General features: G+C 40.0%; 1 protein-coding gene across 3 annotated transcripts in view; it reads left to right on the top strand.

The window, feature by feature from the left end:
• Positions 1 to 3,527: 3,527 nt before the first annotated feature.
• LOC121886673 (caskin-2-like) overlaps positions 3,528 to 21,665 on the top strand; it is a 65,429-nt gene continuing 47,291 nt past the window's right edge. For 2 of the 3 annotated variants that reach the window (XM_042396863.1, XM_042396864.1), the window contains exons 1-2: positions 3,529 to 3,616; positions 7,807 to 8,325. In XM_042396863.1, coding sequence (XP_042252797.1) covers positions 8,232 to 8,325 — 94 coding nt within the window. In that variant the 5' untranslated portion in view covers positions 3,529 to 3,616; positions 7,807 to 8,231. Of the gene's footprint in view, positions 3,617 to 7,806; positions 8,326 to 21,665 lie in introns of all 3 variants that reach the window. The other variant, XM_042396862.1, reaches the window with a different exon arrangement.

Below are 21,665 nucleotides of genomic sequence, written 5' to 3' on the forward strand. Positions count from 1 at the left end.
ATCAAGTCTACATACTGTGCATGGATGTATGCAGCAGGAACGCACTACATACTCAATTTGACGTCATACTTAGTATGAATAGTACGCGATAGTACGTTAGTATGCGATTTTTATGGTCAGAGTTTTTTCAGAACTTTATTTACATTTAATAACAATTGTCATACAAAAACCAGTATATTTCCTGCGGAGTCACAGGTGAGAACAGTAGAAAGTATCCTAGAAAAAACATGTATTTTTTCCTATACATCGGTTGTTGTGGCTATCTGTCAAAAGAAGAAGTTAAAAGGCAAAAACTATCACTTGCTGAATACTTCACAGGCAAATTTCATTAGGCTACATTTAAATGTATGTTTAAAGATCCCCTCCAAAGTCTGATAGGGTTTTTCCACAAAAAAGTTGAGTTAACTAGTTAAAAACCCTTACCCTTCGTTAAAAACCCCAGAATCTATGAATATGTAAATATTTCTAATGTTGAACTGTTGGACACAAGCCTCCTACTTAACGGAACAGTCTATTCTCAGTGTTTGTGCACAGAGGCTTCAAGTTTCTACATCTTTGTCTAAACTGCATACTCGACCACGAGATTGTCTCCAAACTAGTTGTGATGTCACAAATCCTTCTCTTAAGTACACGCATCAAACTCAGATTTAAGTATTCCTCCTGAATGTGAAAATAGTAGATGTCAGTGTCAAATTCTGCACATACATCATTCTGCACAGTGAAGTAGAAATATCTAATTGAAGGATCAAGAACCAGATTTTTGAGTGGAGGACTTTACATTTCTTATTTAAAATATTTCCCCACCAGAATTTTGATTCTGGCAGTGAGGAGAAAGCTTTGATATTGATATTTAGGCCATCATGAAGAGAGCTACAATTTACTGAAAACATCATTGAAAAGTTAGCTGGGTGAATAAAATACATAATAAAATATTAGAGACATTATTTTGAACACTGGTGGGATTCAGTATTTCATATTTTTAGTTATTTATTTAGGTTTTATTTATCTATTGATGAGTAATATTATTAGACCATAGTATTTATAGAATCCTGATAGGGCCCTGCATAGACCCTCCCAGGTACATGGTCCCATATTTGCCTACACAGAAGTACTCAGAGCCATCACTTTGGTAAAAGTAATACAACAAGTCCTGCACTCAGAATCTTGCTCAAGTAAAATTACAGAAATATGATCTAAAAACCCCATCTAAAACAGATGAAAACAAACCTGTCAGTGGAGTAAGATGCTGTATTTAACTTGTATTTTAAAACATTCAATGCACTTAAAAAAAGAAAAGACTTTAAGGACTCAATTACAGACTAAAATGACTTGATAAGACAGATATTTTTGCACTGAACAGTACATTATATAAATGTTGATTAATGCTACAGTATGTATATCATAAACTGCTTAGACTGTTCTGTGGTGCTCCTCTCCAAGTATGGATGCTGAATTGTGATGATTGTGTTTTCATGATTTTATTCTTTACAGTTGACCTTGTGAATAAAATGTATTCTGCTCATATTTTGCAGTTGTTGGGTTTCAGAAGGGAATATTGAGCGGCAAAAACCTCAAGATATATAAGTACATGAAAGAAAACAGAGTTGTGAAAAGAAATCTGTGAATAATGCTCAGGAAATATGCTGTCTGAAGTTCCTCCAAACCCAAACTTCCTTAGCAGAGTGGAATCCGCCCCCCAAAATTCCATTATTAAAAATATCTTCAGAAGAAACCGTTCTGAGCTTTAACAGTAAACTTCCACATATATTATGTCTCTGTGGAGCCTTTTCTCAAAAACAACCTTCTTCAAATGTATCCTTTAGAATGTATTCTTTAGCTGGATGTGGAAGTTTAGCTAAAGTTTGGGTGGTGAAATTGCTGAAAAACTTTATCATATCTTCACACATTACAGCTCAGTTTTTCATAGCATTTCTTAGATTTAAGTGATCGAATTAGTTTAGTTTTGCTAAGGAGGCTGTCAAAACAGATACATAAAAACTCAGAAATAAACTCTGACTATTAATCAAGGGTGAATGTTTAATTTGTCTGAACTGTAGCATTACACTTTGCTTAATCTTAATCTTGTCTCACTAGGCTACATTTTAAAATTGCTGAATATTGCAGAGAAATGGGAAGTTATGACTGGAATTTTGTTATCTAATAAAACTTCCTGAAGTTCACAATCATGGAAATGACTAAATGAAATGAACACACACACACTGTCTCATCATTTCCTTCATAGTGATTTATTTCTTTTATCTTGAAAACATGTTGAGATAGAGGTCTATTTATAGACTACAAATCTGCTAGCTTCATATTATAGAAGACCTGTACCAAAATGATCCTGACAAGTTATAAAAAAACCCCAAAACATTCAGAATTAGCTAAATCCTTCTCATCCTGGATTGTAAGAAAGAAGATTATGAAATTCTAATCCAGACGAAAAGTTTTTGAAAAACTGCATCCAGAGGAGTTTTTTCTCCCAATGTACAGAGAAGTTTATTTCATATTTGTCCTCTAATACAGTGGTTCTCAAACTTATTCACGTCAAGGGTCCCTAATCTGACACAAATTAGACCACGGACCCCCACTTGATAAGATTTTTGCTTTTAGATGTTTTATTACAGAAAGTGTATGAAACCCATGACCAAAATAGTCATACATTCTGTCATTTTGTTACTTATGAATGGAATTATAGTGAGAATAAATTATTCTCCTTTTTGCTGAGGACCCCCTGGAACCCCCTCAAGGACCCTTGGGGATCCCCGGACCCCGCTTTATGAACCACTGCTCTAATACATTAAATTAATGAAACACTGATATAAAGAGGTTGTGGCGAATAATGTCAGTACCAGCGTCTACCCAGCAGATGTCGCCACCGCATAATCACACTGTCTCTGGGGCTTCAACATCTCCAAGGGTTCTTCATGGGACCCCTAGGGGTCTCATCCAGGGACAAGCAAGTTTAATTCTCCTCATAATGTTGGCTTGAAGTGGACTAAATTAGAAAGACAAGAGACAGTTAAAGTTGAAGCCACCCATGTAGAGTTCAGACAGGTAGGTCAACTTCTATTAACAGCAAAACCTTTACAACAGAGTCTCTGGAGGTAAATGAAACTAAGGGATCACTGTGTGTCCCTGCATTGGTTGATTTGTTCATTAATTACTGTGTCCCGGGATTACTGAATTTGTGTTGTATCCAGGAATAGATTAAAATCACTGAGCTCTGTAAAGTTAGTCGCAGTTATGAAAGATAACAGGTACTATGATAACACAACTTATGTCATTTTACCTTCAAAATAAAAACACAAATAAGTAGCAGACGGAGCTACGAAAAGCTTTGACGGTGACTCGTCCTGTATGCACACAATTTGTTTACACTCAGTGGGAAAGCATATTCTGAACTAGTCAAAAGACAAATTTGACTGCAATATTGTAGATTTTTGTGGCGCGTTTATCAATTATAGCTTTACCTTGAAAGGTGGTACCGGAAGCGGTATGTATCTTTGACACTGACTTGACGCTGCCGCCTCCGTCTCGTGCCGTCCAGCGCGCCTCCCTCAGTAACTCTACAGTGCATCAGTCTGTCACCACCTGCCGTCACCGTCCAGAACAGGTGAGACCAGTCCTCTCTTTATAAACTCATTCATTCACAAAAAGCTGACTGAGACCACCTTATTTTATACACATAATGCCGCGTTTTAGATGGTAGAGCGCGTGTTTGGGGGTTTTCGCGTAACCTAGAGTCGTCGGAGTCTTGAGCACCTTGACAGTTGAGACAGTTAGCAAACGAGGAAAAAAGCGAAACGTAAGAGGATTTACACGACGAAAAACTACACACCAGCTTTTATAAATGTGTCTTAGAGGGCAGCAGGGTTACTGGCTGAGTTTGCCTGGTATACAACAACAGCGCTGTCAAAAACCTAACATTTCCTGTTCTTTTAACCTATAAGCAAGCAGTAGAAAATACATCATAACTTTTAACCAACAGTTAGCGTTTTCTAGTAAATTCGGCACATGTATAATCCACACACAGCATCTTATTTCAATAAAATAACTTTTTAGCAACTGTTTTATCTTTCTTACCTCCGCCACACGGTGTATTTTGGAGAGGACCGCATGTATAGCAGGTGAAGTACTTGGAAAACCTGAGGCGTTAACGTTACCGCAGATTTGTGGATTTCATATATGCCGAATTTACAAGCAGCAGAAATGATATCTTAAAGCCATTAAATATTGATGTAATGGATGTCTACGCTCTCTGATAAGCGATGTGGGTTTAAATGGGCTCATTTATGAAGTGGGTTTGGTATGACAGTCTACATACGAGGAAAGTTGAGCTCCTTGATCTAGCTTGTCATTCGATCATAGGACTTAATATCTCATTTTTAGGTTGTCAAAAAAATTGAGAAGCTGTCACTTGCTTCCTAAAATATTTTTACTTGATTGTGGGAAATAATCATTTTAGGACTGAAAGATTTGTTAATGGTTATTTTATTATAGTCTAGTGCTGACTGAAGCATTTATTGTATCCATTCTTACATGTGTGACACCTGCCACTCGGAATTCCATAAAAAAAGTCACCCAAAGCCTCCAAATCCCATCTGACTACTGCTCTGTCAGCTGACATTTAGGCTAACAAGCCCATTTCGGACTCCTTGTTTACATTGTGGCCCATGTCAGCGAAGTGCTATGCAGTTGTTTACTGCCTGGCAAGGTGCCTGGCTAGTTTTAGATCATGTGTCAGTGCAAAGACATGCATTGGCATCTGCTGCTGGGCGACACTGCTGCACAATCACCTAGTAGTCCAGAGGAATTACTGAACTATCTGCCCAACAGCCCTAAATAGGCTGGTAGACGAGATAGCCTACTCATGTTTTTGACTTGCAAAGTGTACCCCGGACACTACATATATCATGAATTCAAAGTATATCAAAGATAAATGCCTGCTGCTGAAAAAGAATATGTCCTTGAGTGCGGTTGTCATGTCTGTTGGGATGACAAGGAGAATAAAAAATGACTCTGAGGTCTGCAAAACAAATTCAGTGGCCTTTTTAAAATGTCACAATGTCTGGATGCTGCTTAGTTTCTCCACTTCTTCCATAGTAACTCCTCACTCAGAGAGAAGATAGTGCTCTGCTAGCACTGTCTGCTCCAAGACTGCCTCTTAGCTTCATTGGGATTCCTAATTGTGGTTTTGTTTTGCACCCAGTATGGACTCATGTTCTAATTGGAGGCTTTGTGGCTCACTGAAACAGCCTGTTTGATGTTTCCTCAGTGGTAGAAACAGACAAACCCAGAGGGACTGTCTTCATACCCCTGCTAGAGAACATTTCTCCTGGTTATTTTGTGTCCCCTCAGTGTCGTTTCCTCTCTTGGTGTCCCATGCGATTGGGAATTCAGGCAGTTTGGGTTTGTCGCTGCGGTCAGCCCTGCTTCACTTTCCTTCTTGGAGAGAAAAATACTAAACTTTTCCGAAGACGTAAGCTGGCAGAACGCCAGTCACGCTCGACTGAAGAGTTGCTTCCTTAAAGTTCGGGGAATGTTATCAATGGATGGAGAACTTATTCCTGTGCTGGAAGAGTAACAGATTAGCTGCACACTCCTGTGGGAGCAGGCTTCCTGGATCAGAGAAAACAAACACAAGTTGGGTCAGGTTAAAGTCAAATGTCTGATCCTGACACCATTCATCTGTCAAAAACTGTTCTGGTCTTTGCTCTTGATGCATTGTTAACATGAACAAGTCATGCAGTGGTATAGAGAGACTGGCACAAATAATTCTCCTAATAATTAATAAATTAGAAATGTACAGAAAAGTAATCAACAACAAAAACTGATTAATTGTTTCTCAAGTAAAAATGACAAACATTCGCTGGTTCCAGCTCATTAAATGTGAGGATTTACAACTTTTCATTTTTATATCACTGTGAATGAAATGTCTTTGTGTTGTGGATTGTTGGTTGGACAAAAACAAGCAGTTTGAAGATGGCACCTCAAGCTGTTGGAAAATGTGACGGGCATTTTCTGATGTTTTATAGACTAAACCACTGGTTCTTAAACTGGGGGCCGTAAAGCCATAGCAAGGGTGGTGCACATGACCAGGGGGAAAAATGTGGAACAGATCTACAATTGAATGAATCTGATTCATTTGGGAATAACAAAGAGTGTTCTGCTGCTCGCAATGCTGCGAAGATTCATGTTCAAGTTTGATTCGGACAGTAAATCAACACACAGAGATGGTTTGAAGGGATGCATGATATTGGATTTTTTGCCGATATCCGATATGTCGATATTTTCAACTCACTGTGGCCGATTGCTGATACCGATATATGCTTATATTTTTTTCCAGCTGGCTGAGGAGACTATAATGCATGCAAGCTTAGATTATACTATGATCAAGAAAGATAATATATGAAGGAGGAACTTAGGAAGACTGGAGTTCAGGAGCTCAGCATTAAAACTTTAATGAACCTGTCAAGTGGGTGGAGCAGTAGAGTGTTCTTTGAGTTTATTAGACAGACAGGATTAATGTGTAGGATTTAATCTCTGGTCCACACTCCGGAGCAGAAGGTGGCGGTAATGCATCTAATACGCTGGTTGCCGACCGCCGGTTGAAGAAGTTTTTTTTTTAATTGCACAGAGTGGTACATCCTGTCAGACGAAGTGTTTCCTATCTGTGCAACCGAACGTAGCAGCTCCTCCACGGACTGTTTCACCCTGACGGTCCCGGTGTTTCCTCCGCATGGTGCACTTCACTCAGCTACCCGTCAGACCCGCTGCTTCTTCCCACTTTAACCTGAATAACAAACTGGGGCTCGGTGCTCCGGTTGGATCCACATGGAGAGCCGAGGCAAACGTTAGCTGAGAGGCTAGCGGAGTGTTAGCCGCAGCATTGCCAGAGGGAAGCACAGCCAGCTAGCCTCTGCTAGCCTCCCAGCTAACATTAGGCCTGGCTCTCCATGTGGATCCAACCAGAGCACTGAACGCCGGTTTGTTATTCAGGTTAAAGTGAGCAGAAGCAGCGGGTCTGACAGGCAGCTTGAGTGAAGTGGAACCTGTGGAGGAAGCACCGGGACCACCAGGGTGACACAGTCTATCGAGGGAAGCATAGCCAGGTGGCGGAGGAGAAGGCGACGTATCGGCCTCTCGTAATCGGCAGAATTCGCCGATGCCGATATCTCATTTTAAAGCGTTTATCGGCCGATAATATCGTGCATCCCTATTGGTTTGTAATTTGAGAACCTCTGGACTAAAAGATTTATCAGTTAATCGGAACAAAACATCATTAAATGAATCAATAAAGGAGTCCAACTAATACTGGATTTTTGATACCGAGATTAATATTTGAGAGTTTAAAAAAAAAACTGTGGATATAGTCAGAATGTCTACAGTGAAACCAGGACTACAGTATTTCATTTAACAGAAGGAGCCAACAATAATGTCTAAACTTAAGCAGCCATACAAAAGCTTTGCTTGAATAAATGTTAGCTTCAAATTAGCAAAATATGTTTTTTAACCAGAACTTGTGTGATGAAGGAATAAGTAGAATACATTTGATTCAGTGTGAGGTTTTGGTACTTGACAGTTCTTGATTCCCAGTGCTACAAACTAACAAAACGTATTAAGATTCAAAACCCAGTCCTGCATTTTAAAGGTCAAAAATGTTATTTATACAGAGTCACAGGGTAGCAGAAACAACCCAAATAGTGTTGTCATGCTATGAAAGGGCTACGGTTTCTATTGAATGTTTTTTTTTTTTTTTAAATGATCATAGACTTAAAGTGTTTTTTCTCTTTTTTTCTCCAGCATTTCCTTGCAGTGTAATGGCAGGTCTGGCTGGAGCTGCTGCCTCCAGGTTAACAGAGACAGATTATGAACACACACTCAGCCCCGCAGGCAACTAAACCTCTACTACACCTACTGTAACTCCACATTCAAGATTGTGTCTAACAAACAGCTGGACCACATCACAGGACATGGACCTAAACTCCAATGACAAGAGCAAGAGGACGTCCCGGACCGGTTTACCTGACGCTCCTTCTCTCTAGATGCTGCTAAGCCTTCTCTACCCTCCAATTTCATCTTATGGCTGCCATTCAGCAGCTACTTGTTAACTTTTTGACAAATGTTTGCTGAAACAGTTCGCCTGAAGGAACACTGAAAAGACAAAAAAAAGAAACCTTGGCTGTCGGCTGCGAGCAGTTTGAGTGTCTGCGGTTAAGGCTGTAAACATGGGGAAAGAACAGGATCTGCTGGTAGCAGTGAAGAGTGGAGATCTTCTGCTGGCTCACAAGCTTCTCTCCAAAGTCAAGTGCAACAAAACAAGTGAGTGTGAAGCGAGAAGAGAGGCAGGGGGGTAGTTGACTCTATTATTTCCATGCAGTGTGATTGTTCTGTGCTCTGGGCCTGTGAGTGTAATTGTTTCCACCGTGAAATAGAGCTTAGCTGTTGAGTGTTTCCTCTAGGTCCCCTGCTTTGGGGTGGTGGGATGGGCTGTGGGGGTTGGGGTAACAGTTCAATTTGGAATATGAGAACACTAAAGAACACTATGAAAGGTGGATTAACTTTATAAATTAACTTCACATAAATTAACTAAGTAAACAAAAATAAATAAACAAATAAAAAACACTTATCTTAAGACCAGTCTACAAATTAACTGAGTAAACAAAATTACTGTATTTCCTCTAATAGTGGCCGGGACCTTTATTTACCTCAACCGCAGAGATACCAGGCCTTTAATGGACGCAGGCTTATATTAGAGAGAGGCCTTTATTTCTAATTCCATCTGTTGATAAGTATATTTACTCATATTTTAGTACGAAGCCTCCTTGTTTTCTGATCTGCTTCTGAAACGCATACGTTAACCAAAATAGACCAACTATACTTGCCTGAATGCAGCACAGTTTAATCATACAAGCCTTACACATCATCAGAGGTACTGTTACAGGCATCAAGATGAACATTAACAGCATCATGTAGCCTGGCATGGCGGCCACATATACACACACACACACACACAGCTGACAAATGCAACAGCATCGTTAGTCAAGCGTATGGATAGAGGTACACTGACACCAACATGCTCAGTAACGTTAAAAATGTCACTTGAACGTAGCCAGGTACGACGGCTGCATAAACCGCACACACGCACATTAATCCTGACCCCTTCCTCCTCTGACAGATGGGGTAGCTTGTATGGGATTGTTGTAATGCATGTAATAGGCTACTGCAGTCTGAAATTGTAAATTAGCTTACTTTTGATGATTACAGCAGGAGACGACAGGGCTTGGTGTTGAAGACTGAAATTATTTTATTATAGTCCAACACTTCAGTCAGTTCTCTTTCAAAGGAGAGCAGGGACAAAGAGTTCAGTCTGTATGTCATCACTGAGACCCTGATGCCAGTTTTTATCCGACTAACAGCTGAAAAAAATCTTATTAGCATTAGCAAGTAGTGACGTGCTGTCACTACTTGGCACTTGTTGAGGAGAAACTGGAGCAGGAGAAGATGTCTGGGTCGAGAATGATGGCTGAACTTGAGCTGAATTCTCTTCCTCCTGCTCCTCATGACGTCTTTTTGTGACTGCTTTGTTTTGCCATGGTTTTTATCTTAACCTACATTAAAAGCAGCTAACTTGCTAGCGGAAAGTAGGCATCTGTTTCTCTGTGCAGTGCACGAACTGTACACTGAATGGGGCTGCTAGCAATCTGGCATTTGTGAAATGCACTACCACTCAAAAAATCTGACCTATCATTATCATCATATGGGAAACAAGCAGCAAGAAACAAGACTTGTTTTATTTTTATTGGTTGCGTAATCAGATAATTGAAACAGTATTCATTGACTACTATTCACTGGATGAGCCTGCAACAAAGGAAGCCTTCTGATTGGGTGCTAGAGACTTCTGCCGGCTGAGCTGGCTAACTTCTGGTTAGCCCTCTGCCAACTTAAAATAAAATAATAAAATAAATAATTTAACTGTGCGGCGCTTCTAGACTTTCTAAATGTTATTGGACCAAATGGTAGTGTAATGAGAGCTCAACAGGCTGCTTCTGCAGCAGGTTGGTGTTGGGGGGGACTGCGTCACTAAAGATGGAATTGCGTCTCAAGACCATGGACGTTTGTGTTGTGGTTTCGGTCTTGGTTTCAGAACGACTGACCCCGCAAAACGCAGTGAAACAAGTGCACATAAATTAGGTAAATAACATAACTAAAACATTTTGTTTCTTTCAGAGAGGGCAGGGAGTCTGCATCAAGAGTTTCCCAGGCAACGACACAGAGGTTGACTCATGTTTTGGAACACGCTGCACAGAGGCTCCCAAGCGCAAATGATTATTGATTTCCAAATAAATAGATATTTGGTGTTATATTTGGCATTGAAAAAAGATTTTTTTGCCCTGGTGGGGGTTCTCGTTGGCCTGGGAGTCCGTCAGGCCTGTATAATTATAGGGGTAACACTGCTGTTGCCTTGGGCGATCTTACTTCTCAACCAAGTGCAGTTTCTTTGAGATAAACATGGGTTCAGGTTCAGCTGTCGCCCCTCCAGCAGTCAGGTCAGGGACAATTTGAAACTAAGTGGATTCAAACTGCGGCACAACACGAGCTAATCTCCTAAATGCAGACCCCTGCAGCTCATGCATCTTGCTGAGCGGGTTTTAGGGGGCTTTCTTCTTCTTTCAGAGTTTGTTATCTGCGTAGATTCCAAGTCAGGCGACAAGCGAGCTCTCTTTACAGCAGTATTGTTGCAAATGACAGGGTTCTCCCTTATCCAAGCCCGGGGAAAGTTAAGGCCAAGCAGGCTGTGAAGTTGAAGCCTCTCTTTTGTGGCGTTATCTGTTCTGGGCCTTTCATCAGTACGGCTGGCTGCTCAGTGACAAGCTCTGGGAACAAAGCTTTGGCTGTCAGGAAAAAGCCCGTTACACACTTTACACACTACACAGACAGCGAGTGCTGCTTGGCAGAGAATATTAAAAGTGATATTGTCTGTTTGTGAACAACCAATGACAGCCAAACTGGCTGGGGAAAGTGAATGAGTAATGTTCCCCACTGTTTTATAAACTACCATCAAGGTGCCCCTGAGCAAGGCACTCCATCTGTTTTGATGCAGTAGCTCAGTAGACAAATGCATCATTGTGATTGTACTGGGCAGCGCCCAGGTGAGAATAACAGAGGACAAGAAATGACTCAATCAATCAATCGATAAATGCTAAAGTAAATCAAACGATATTTTCATCAATAAATAAAAGAATCAATAAAATCTAAAGCAAATGAATGATTGAATGCATAATTAACAAAATGAATGTCTCAATTCATTCAATTCATTTCTACATTTCAACAAATTTACATTTATTTGTATTTCTATATTTATACATTTATTTATGTATGTATTGAATCGAGAAATGTTATAGAAAAATAAAGTGTAAATGTGAAATATAGAAATGCAAATATATAGAAATGTATAAATTATATGGATACATTTGACCTCCCCTCCTAATAAAAGTTGTACCTTTATCAGCTGACCACATATAATGAAAAAAGTATACTTTATGCCTTCATGGCTCATGTTTTTACACCTGCACATCACAGCAAGAGCGTGAGACCAGGATCTTGCCGAAATATGTCCTAGTAGCCTAAAAGCGGAATCATGGATGGACAGAAAATGGCATGTAGGCTATTTGTGTATTATTAATTATACACAATTTATTATTATTAATTTCCCTTGGTCACACTGACTCCCACACGCATGCACATGCTGCTTTCAACATCGCTGATCCTGGAGGACCCTTGTAGAACATTGTCAAAGTGTAGACATTTGTCACCATAGTCAGAGCCTCTAGTGTCTGAAAGCAGTGCTGCAGCTGGCAGTGAGAGCTCTGCAAATGACTTTGCCAGGATCCAGACCTTTGAATCCACCCGCTCTGTCGAGTTGACTAATTCTGTTGGTCTGGTGTCATGACATGAAACAGTGGTTTATTGGCTGAAAAAAATGATTGATCCAATGAGCACTGCGGGGGGGATTAACGATTAGCCAATAAGTGCCATGGGCGGGAATAACGCTGTTGTCAAGCTAGTGTCAACCCATTGTCAAGCTGTACACCAGAACCAAGGAGGAGTAAAACTAGGCAGTGCTGATCAAATATGAATTAAGATTGTGTTACTGCATTGCCGATTTCTCACCTCAAATGTTGTCAGAAACATATTTTAGTGTACTGTTTGGCTGTAATATGAGGAAGTTTGTGACCCGGCCGCCATATTGAAAATGGACAAGCCAAAACCAAGCACTGCTCAAGTCGCAATACGTCACCCACCACATTTCCACCAGCCGGAGTGTTTAATGGAAATCAGTTAGATTGGAGGCAATAGGCTCTTTTATACAGAGATCCAACATTATAGCCATAAAGAAGATCTGTCATTAAGCCACCTTTGCTCTTTTACGCTGTACCATGTTTGTGCTTTTACATAGCATGCTGACATTCTGGATTCAGAGTAGTGGCGTGTAACACAACAGCACCAGCTCCCTGTCCTGCTGTGCCAGCTGTCCCTTTTACATAGACGTTGATCTGGCTCTGTGACTATCACCGTAGCCGGCTTACTCTGCTGCCCAACTCCATGTCTGTACCTTTTATACAGAATAGTGGAATAAAGGAGCAGCATTCCCGCCTTGAACAGGCTATGTAAAAGGGGCTAATGTCAGACTGAAGATGGAAACGGAGTGTAACAAGTTGACAGTTCTGTCTGATATCAGGCAACAAATGACCTCCACTGTCTCCCATTTACAGAGCAGCCCTGTGAATAAGGGCTGATTGATTGGTTGGTAGTGACCTACATTGAAAGGTTTGACAACCAAACCAAAATAGAGTTGTGCAGTGTACTACTGCTAGATTATTTATTTGACTTACTTACTTACCATTTAAACTCTTACCATAAACTCTTTAATTCATTTAAAATCAAAAGTATTTTTAAGAGTATTTCCTTTTCCTTTTATATTGCAGCCTCATTATGTTTCCTTCCTATAAAACAGTGGATGGATATGGGAAAAACTTTGAATAACCAGCAGACCTTGTCTCGATACCAGTCGACTCTTTAGGTGTCGAAATCACTATAAAATTACTTTATTATTGCTATTGGACTACATGGTAACAACAAGACTAAGTGACTGCAGCCATGTTTACGACTCTGTGAGGCTCTTCTCAATGATGCTAGCTAAATGCTAACTTCAACATGCTTATGCCGCTTTTCCACTGCATGGTACGGCTCAACTCGACTCTACTTGCTTGGAACTGTTCTTTTCTGGTTTTCCATGGGCAAAAGTTGTGGATAGTACCTGGTACTTTTTTATTATCACCTCTGTCGAGGTTCCAAGCAAGCTGAGCTGATACTAAAAGGTGACATGAAAACACTGCAGACCACTGATTGGTCAGAGAGAATCGTCACTAGAATCATCACTTACGCAACACGAGGCATCCTGCACAAACCCGCCATTTTTGAATAGCCAAGCCACCATGGCTGCCTTTTTTTTACCCACTGGACTACTCAAAACACAAAACTCTCCTGTTTTTTGTCTTGCTGCCTTCAGCCTCTTCTGAAACAAAATTTGTCTCCTTGCTGTGACAAACAGCCACATACCGAGAATCAAGAACACCATCCCTTCGATATCCTGTGTGTTTTGCTTTGAAGATGATGTCACGCCAGTTTCACGTGGCGTCACTATAACGACCAGCTATATTGAGCTACATTGCCACTTACAGGTTTATCTTCATATTTTTGTCTCACTACTCACAAGACTCAAAACTATTCAAGTATGTTGTTTGTTCCAACAGTTTTGTACAGTTTTGTAAGAACACAAAATTGTAATTGTTCACAATGTACAAAGCCTTTTTTAGACTTCCTCGTGAGTTTAAATGACTCTGATAACAAACAGAATGTATCCATAAGTGCAGAGCCTCTGGAGAGGTCAGGTGCTTTTTAAGCTGTTATGGTGGTGTCAGGCTGACATGCTGGACATTCCCAAGCCCGCAGGCTAAGCCACAGGCCGCGGCTGGGTGCAGATGGAAGAGGGAGGCACCTGCGCATAGACTGAAATCTGTAGCCGGAGGGAGTGATTGGGGGGGGGGGGGGGGACTCAGGGGTCAGGGAGTGACCAAGCATGTGGTGGACAAAGAAATACAAAGTGTTGGTGGGGGGGCGTCTGGTCAGCTGGTCCGGCTGGATGCACGGGACGCAGCTGAAGTGGACTGACTCTGTGTGTGTGTGTGTGTGTGTGTGTGCACATGTTGGGGGTGTTTGGAAGTGTGACAGTTACATAATACAAGACTGACACACTAGGTGTAGGATAACATAACAGCACCTCACATATAGGGGTGGGAATATGCACCATACAACACTGGGGCAAAGAATAAACTGAAAGTATTTATTGAGAGCAGAGGGAGTGAGGTATGTAAGGGTAGCGCAGGCTGCTTCCTGTTCCTTCCTTTTGTTTATTTTTCAAATGTTTCAGATTGCTGATGAAAAGATTTATCTCAGTATGTTGTGGGAGAGGAAGCATTCTCTAAATTATAGTCATTTTTAGCAATGTAGCATTTTTGTAAACAAACTCTTAACAAAACTAAGGCCTCCTAGTTCCCCCCACTGCTGAATAACAACAAAACACTTATCTCTTTCCACCCCTGCTTGTCTCCTTTCCAGCCTCAAACATTATAGTCAGAGCTGAAAAGATCAGTCCATTAACCAATTAGTAGAATTTGGTAAAAAATTTTGGTAAAAAATGCCAAAAATCCTATGGTTCCAACTTCTTAATAGTGAGGATTTGTTTTTTTCTACATATTAAAGTTAAACTGACACTTATTGGGTTATCCACTTTTGGTCAGACAAAACAAGAAGAAGAGCTTTTTTCACTGTGGACATTTCATAGACCAGAAATTTAATTGATTATGCACGAAGAATAATATAAAATAATTGTTGTAAATAATCCTTAGTTGCAGTTCTACTTACATTGCAACATCATTTATATAATTTCTAATGGTATTATCATGAGCAATATCATATGGCACACCCCTAGTCAGAGTGGCAATGATTAGTTGATTAATCGATTGAAAAACAATCTACAACTTTATTTATAATTGACTATATAATTTCAGTATCTTTTCAGTCAAAAAGTTGTTGGTCCTGGTGTCTCAAATTTGAGGATTTACTCCATTTATGTTTTAGATGACTAGATATTGAACATCTTTGGGTTTTTGATGGGACAAAACAAGACATTTTAAGAAGTTACTTTGGACTCAGAGAAAGTGGGCATTTTTCACTACTTCTGACATTTCATAGACTAAATAATTCCTCATGAAAATAATTGTCAGATCAATTAATAATTAAAATAATTGTCAGTTGCAGCCCTACTCCTAGCCTTCATGATGTTTTAGAGGCTTCTATCCCACCGAGGATAATGTTTTAGAGAAAAACGTGACCAAGAAAATGGTTACAAATCTGAAATATCAGCTCAAAATATCAGCCTTTGCAAAATAACCCCCCCCCCCCCCCGTTGTAAATCTGTTGTTGATGTTGTCCCAGCAGTAGCTCTTGTGAGATGCAGGGGCCCTGATGGTAAAGCTGGCTGGGAGGTGGCAGAGGAGACTTGCAGTGTCCTGAGGGGATTAGCAGTGGCAACAAGGCTGACTGATGGACAGGGAGCTGAGATGGGAGGATTCTTCTCCGATCAGCCATCTGCTGACATCAGGTCGGGTGCTCAGTCAACTTAAGTGGACTTATCACAGCCTCCCTCTTTTTTTTTTGCTTAGCTGTTGCAAGCTGACATGTCAGGTGGGCTCATTGTAGATAGATATGGTGGTTACACAGAGAGCTGCAGACTCACATAGCGCTGCATTTAGTGTGACAGCTTGACTCGTAAAGTCATCTTGCCTTAAATGCCCCCCCCCCCCCCCTCTCACATACTCTTGACTGGAGTGAACTGAAGTGGGTGTTGTTACCCCTCCTTGAATGAAGACCATTAGAGACTAGAGGTTCTTCAAAGGCCATCATGATTACAATGTCTTTTGTTGCAACACATGCTTGCTTTCATCTTAACCCACGGCCCATCCCTCTCTTCTGTCGTGGTAAATACACGGCCTTTGGGTAATTCTAAGATGGACAAACAGAGATGACACAAAGGCAAAAGATCATATCTGAACGTCTATTGTGTTGGCCATTTGATCCAGACGTAATTGATGAGTCGGATCCTCACAAGTCTCAGACACTATTTCACCAAACACACAGGTAACAGCTGTAAGCCATGGTAAAGTCTGCCGGATTGATTCATAAAGTTAGCTCTGATTAGCACATCAGAGTCACATCACTACATTAAGATCAATCCCAGGTGAATGCTAGTGAAAACCAGTCTGATTAATGATCAACCTTGTCAAATCAAACCAATTTAAGCAGGTCTGGGAGGTCGACAAAAATAAAAGTATGTGAGGTGGTTCTAACAAAATGTTTTTTGTTATTTTTTTTTAAGGACAGCCATTTTTTTCCAATTATCAGTAATTACATTGAACTTGAACCACCTGCTGTTAAACTAGAAGTAGCGCCTTTCTGGAGGGTTAACAGCATTGAGGCATTATGAATCACTATGGGGACATGCAAATGAGTAGAAGGGGGTGGTGGCACCACAGTAGTACACAGCAATCTACATATATAAATAGCAAAACACTCTACTTTGCTTTGAAGTCAGTTGCCTTATTAACTCTAGTTTTATGAATGTGAAACACAGCGTCTTGAGTCCAGCGGGTGCGAGATCAATTTACTACAAAACATCATAGAAAAGCAGAAAATCCATGTGCTTGAGAAGCTGGAACCAGCAAACATTTTTTACTTGAAAAATGACCTCAACGATTAACAAATGATAACTGCCTTTTCATTCTCTGTCAGTCAGTCCAGTAATTGTTTAAACTCAGACCTTTCAGCTACGGGCGAAGTAAAGGTCGAGTTATATTTAAGAAAGGGCGTTGTTTTGTTGTCGTCTACATATATTTCGTGGAATGAGATGACTTGCTTCCACTTCATAGCAGAGCAATCTCAAAACCTCAGATCAGATTAGCACTGGAACTCATTGCAGTAAATTGGGGGTTCCCACTGGGAACTCGCTCAAGAATTCTGCTCACACTTCAAAAGCAGAAATTCACAATCCATACTGGTGGACTTTTTTAATGATTAATTATGTAGGATGTTTCTACAATAAGTTACTTATACTTACAAAGTTTCTTTAGCAAACTAAGTGCTGTTCACTGTAAGACTTTCTCTATCTGAGTCTTTGTTACACAGATATACCTTTGAAATGTGATTATCTACACTTTTAAATATCATTTTATGATCATTTATCATCTTTATTTCATCATGTGTACTCCTCTTTGTGTTCATGTAAAGTCACAATGAAATGGGCTTTTCTCCGTCCTGGAAAACTGCCAAAACAAATAGTCATCACATATTTTTAAGTAATCCCAGTCTGACTTTGTACTATTTATAATGTAGTACAAAGTCAAAAGGTTGTGAAATGTAGCACAACAAGCTAGCGAAGCCATGTAAATGTAAAAGCCTTTGGAGCCGTTTCTAAACAAGCAACCACTATCTTCAGGGATGAATCCGGGAGGAAAACAATATATCAGACTTTGGATACACGCACAATACCTGTAAGTAGGATGAGTTTATTGTTGGTTTGAGATTTGTTTAAGTCCCCCGCCATTCAAAAATATCTTTTTGTTCTTGTTCTTCAGTTGGATGTTTGAGCTTCAGTGTGCAGAATGATGTATGTGCAGTTTGTTTTCACATTCATCTGCTTAAAGTAGAAAGTTTCTCTGTGCTCATTAAAAAAATCAGACTTTAAGCGGCGGGCCTACGAGCATGATTTATGACATCAAAAATAGTTTGGAAGCCAGTCATGGTCCAATATTCAATAACACAAGTGAGATGTGGAAACTTGAAGCCTCCAATGCACAAACACTGAGAATGGACTTTACAGTGTGTCTAGCAGTTCTGAAATGAAATATATTTGCATACTATATATCATATAGATTCAGGGATTTTTAATGAGGAAGAAGGAGAAGTTGTCATTTTAAGGATTTTAACAAGATCATTTTACTTTTTTTGTGGAAAAAAACATCAGACAAATTATTATTTATAATAGAGTACTTTATATACATCTTACAACATCTCTTGAGGGGATCTTAAACAATAAGTAAAATATAGAAAATTGCCAGCTATATCCTTTAATATGGGGCTCTTCCTTACTTTCTTACTTTGATCAACAACGACTCGTTCTTCAACCCCTACCTCCACTACCTCCACCTCCCTCATCCTTTATCTTAGCCTCCTCCTTCCTTCATTCCCATACCTTGAATCAGGGATAACCCATCTGGCCTAGTGTCAGATTAGAAGTCTGTTAGATTTAAGAGTACGTAAGAAGAAGTGTGTCCGTGCGTGTGTGTTTGTGTGAATTAAAGTGTTGTCTATAAACTGTCCATGTCCAAACATTTATTCTCCTTCAACTCCTCAGATTTTTGTCTCATCTTGTTTGAATTGTTTCGATTGTCTGTAGCAGCAGGTAGTTGTAGTTAGCCCCCCCCCCCCCCTCAGCTAACCGGCTAACTGGGCTAATCAGTCTTGTACTGAAGCCAGACAGTTGGGTAGCAGCCAAGTAGTGTGTGAAGGGCTTTCTAGTTCACCTACTCTTGCACTGTAGCAGATACACACACACACACACACACACACACACACACACACATTAATCCTGACCCCTTTCCTCCCCTGACAGATGGGGTAGCTTGTCTGGGATTGTTGTGGAATCTACCAAAGGAATTAAGTAGTGTATGTGCGTGTGGTTGTAATAGACAGTGTCATTTAATCTAACATAACTAGCCTTTTATTACTCGCTCCAGGCTGTACATAGTTGGGTCTGGCACTCATCCTCATTTAGCTCCATTCTTTTCTCTCGTTTCTAAAAAACACAAGCCTTCATTCAGGCAGGTGCATGAGTGTAGCATTCAGACTGCAAGGTACGCTGTCACAGCTTCCTGCCTTGCCTCTACATGCCCTGCAACTGTATACATGTGTTTGGATTTTACTCCGTGATAAGAAATAAAAGGAACAACAAAAAAAAAAAAAAACATATCTGTAGGCGGAGTGTTCTGAGTTGGTGGAATTGTTTTTGTGCGTGTACAGACAAGGATAATGTGATTGTCTGACAGGGAGGTCTGGTAGTTGTGTATTTACATGAATGTGTATATATGTGTGTGTGTGGGTAAGGAGCGTGTCTCCCAAATGGGAATTGGGTTGTATCAGTATCTGGTAGCGGTAATGAGAATCAGCAGGATGCTGTTTTTGTAGAGGTTGCTGTCTCGGCTTTGATCTTCTACGTTATCACGCAGATTTTTTTTTTAATAACTTCATTTCATCCCCTGATTCTTCCTGTCTCTTAGCCTGAATTGGAAGCGAATAGAAATCACCATCTCCGGTAGCTGTTCATATCAGCCGGCTTTGTAGTTGTTTGATAAGCCACTGTGCCTCAGAATAAGATACTATTCACGGTAATGAGAAGTGCCTCGGATAATATTTAGGTTAACTGATCAGTGCGGATCTATGTTAGGCAAACCTGTGACATGGGAAGAATAAGTGGCATCAGATATTACTTCACAGATGGAGCTGCATTTAGATTTTCAGTGCAACCTTCTTGCAATTGTCATCATCTTGCTTCACAGTATGTGGATGCATGTTTTGTGTTTCTGACAGGAGTTGAGGTGCCTTTAGGCTTCCAGATAGGAACAGAGGAAAAGTATGTTTTGTTACAGCTTAGGTTTTATTTTTGTAGCTCTGGCCATCAGTTCCATCACTTCTAATAACACTGAACTTACTAAAGTAACTGAGCAACTGGCCAATCACAGCTTAGCAACAGTAACCTGACACAGCAGGCCTATCTAGCTTTGGATTTTTCAGCATGTTGAAGTGGTGTACACAGGGCTGTATTAACACTGAGAGAGTTTGAAATGTGTTTGTTTTTTACTATCTGCAAAACCAAAAGTATAATTGTGGAAATGTAAGGAATGGTGTGTTTGTCTGCTCTAAAGGGAGCTGCAAACGTTAGCATGATTGGTTAAATATTTTACTACAATCCCAGCATTATGTCCAAGGCCAGCAACGTTTGATACTACGTTATTTTGCCAGATTACAGGTTAGAAGAGACGTTCTTGACAAGCACATCCACTGTGTAGTATTTCCCCTCTGTGTGGAAGCTGTTCCTGCATGCTTCTATATGAGAGTTTAGGCTAATAGTGGCTTTGAGCTGCTTTTTATTGGATTTGGGGAAATTTACACTCCAGTAACCCCAGCCAAACTTGTAATCCAAGATAGTATTTCATTCGCAACACATATTGGTTAGTCCTCATCTCAAAAGCCTTTCTCTTGTAATGTTATAAGTGAAGCATATTGTTTGACAATACAAACAATAGAGCCAAGGATGTAAGCTAAGCAGATAAACATGGTTATAATGAAATAAAAATCTAATTTTATGTTTTTGTTTTCTTTTATCACACTTGTAATACAAGACAAACCAGCTCTACACTGCAATACAAGAACAATGCTTTTTGTTACATTGATCATCAGCTGGTGAGGATACTGAAGTATTTTAACACAATGTAATATATATGGAAGCAAATAGAGTCATTAATATTTTGAGCTTTTGAAATGATATTCACAAATAATTTCACAGCCTTAAGTTGTATATCACCTTTTTTTGTGCATGTGAAAAAGATTGCAATAATGTATCTGAATGTGTGAACTTGTAAAAAAAAAAAAAAAAAAAGATCCTCACAAATATAAGTGTAAAAATGTTTTGTAGTTGTAGAAATATTTTGTGTATCCAGTAGGTCAAACCTAGAATCAGTCTGTCTGATCATTTCAGCTGGAAAACCCCTCTGCTACACAGTACCAAAGAATTATTGAGGTTCAATACCCAGCCCTAAACTTGGAGTGGGCTGGGAAAATGGCATCATTGTGTTGGGTTTGTGTGTTGTGTTGATAGGGTTGGATGTGGTATCGTCAAGCTATTACTCCCTGTACAGGTTTTTGTCTTTGATTAGACTAACAGCGCGTATTGTAATGCAGCTGTAAGCCTGGGACTAAATGAACATTTAAGTGACTTGTTTTGGTGTCTCATCTACCAGAATTTCCACATTATGTATTATGTGTATTGATCCTTACCTCTTAGGCTAAATGAGAAATGTAATGACTTTTCCATCCATGTACGCGTGTGACCTCATACTGGTGTTTGGCATAAGTCCAATAATTACATGACAGTTGACTAACTAGCTGGAGGGGCTCACTGAGTAAAGTAGCCAGTGCTCAATCAATTTTATTGTTTGTTTTCTGACCTCAGCAGCATAATCTGAAATGGCTGTGAGGCTTTGCTACTTTCACTATTTCAAAATGGGAACAAACTAATATTTGGTGAGATAGCAGAACTTCAAGCAGCACTAGAAGTCTGTTGGAAAAACTTAACACCCCTGACTGAATCAGAATGTTTCTGCTCTGTGCAAATAGCACTGGACATGAGAATGAGTCTGATGAACTGAGCTAAACAACCTACATCTTTAGTCAACCGATCAAAATGCAGCAAGTGACTGACTTCA

The sequence above is a fragment of the Thunnus maccoyii genome, chromosome 20, assembly GCF_910596095.1.
Source record: "Thunnus maccoyii chromosome 20, fThuMac1.1, whole genome shotgun sequence".
NCBI lineage: Eukaryota > Metazoa > Chordata > Actinopteri > Scombriformes > Scombridae > Thunnus > Thunnus maccoyii.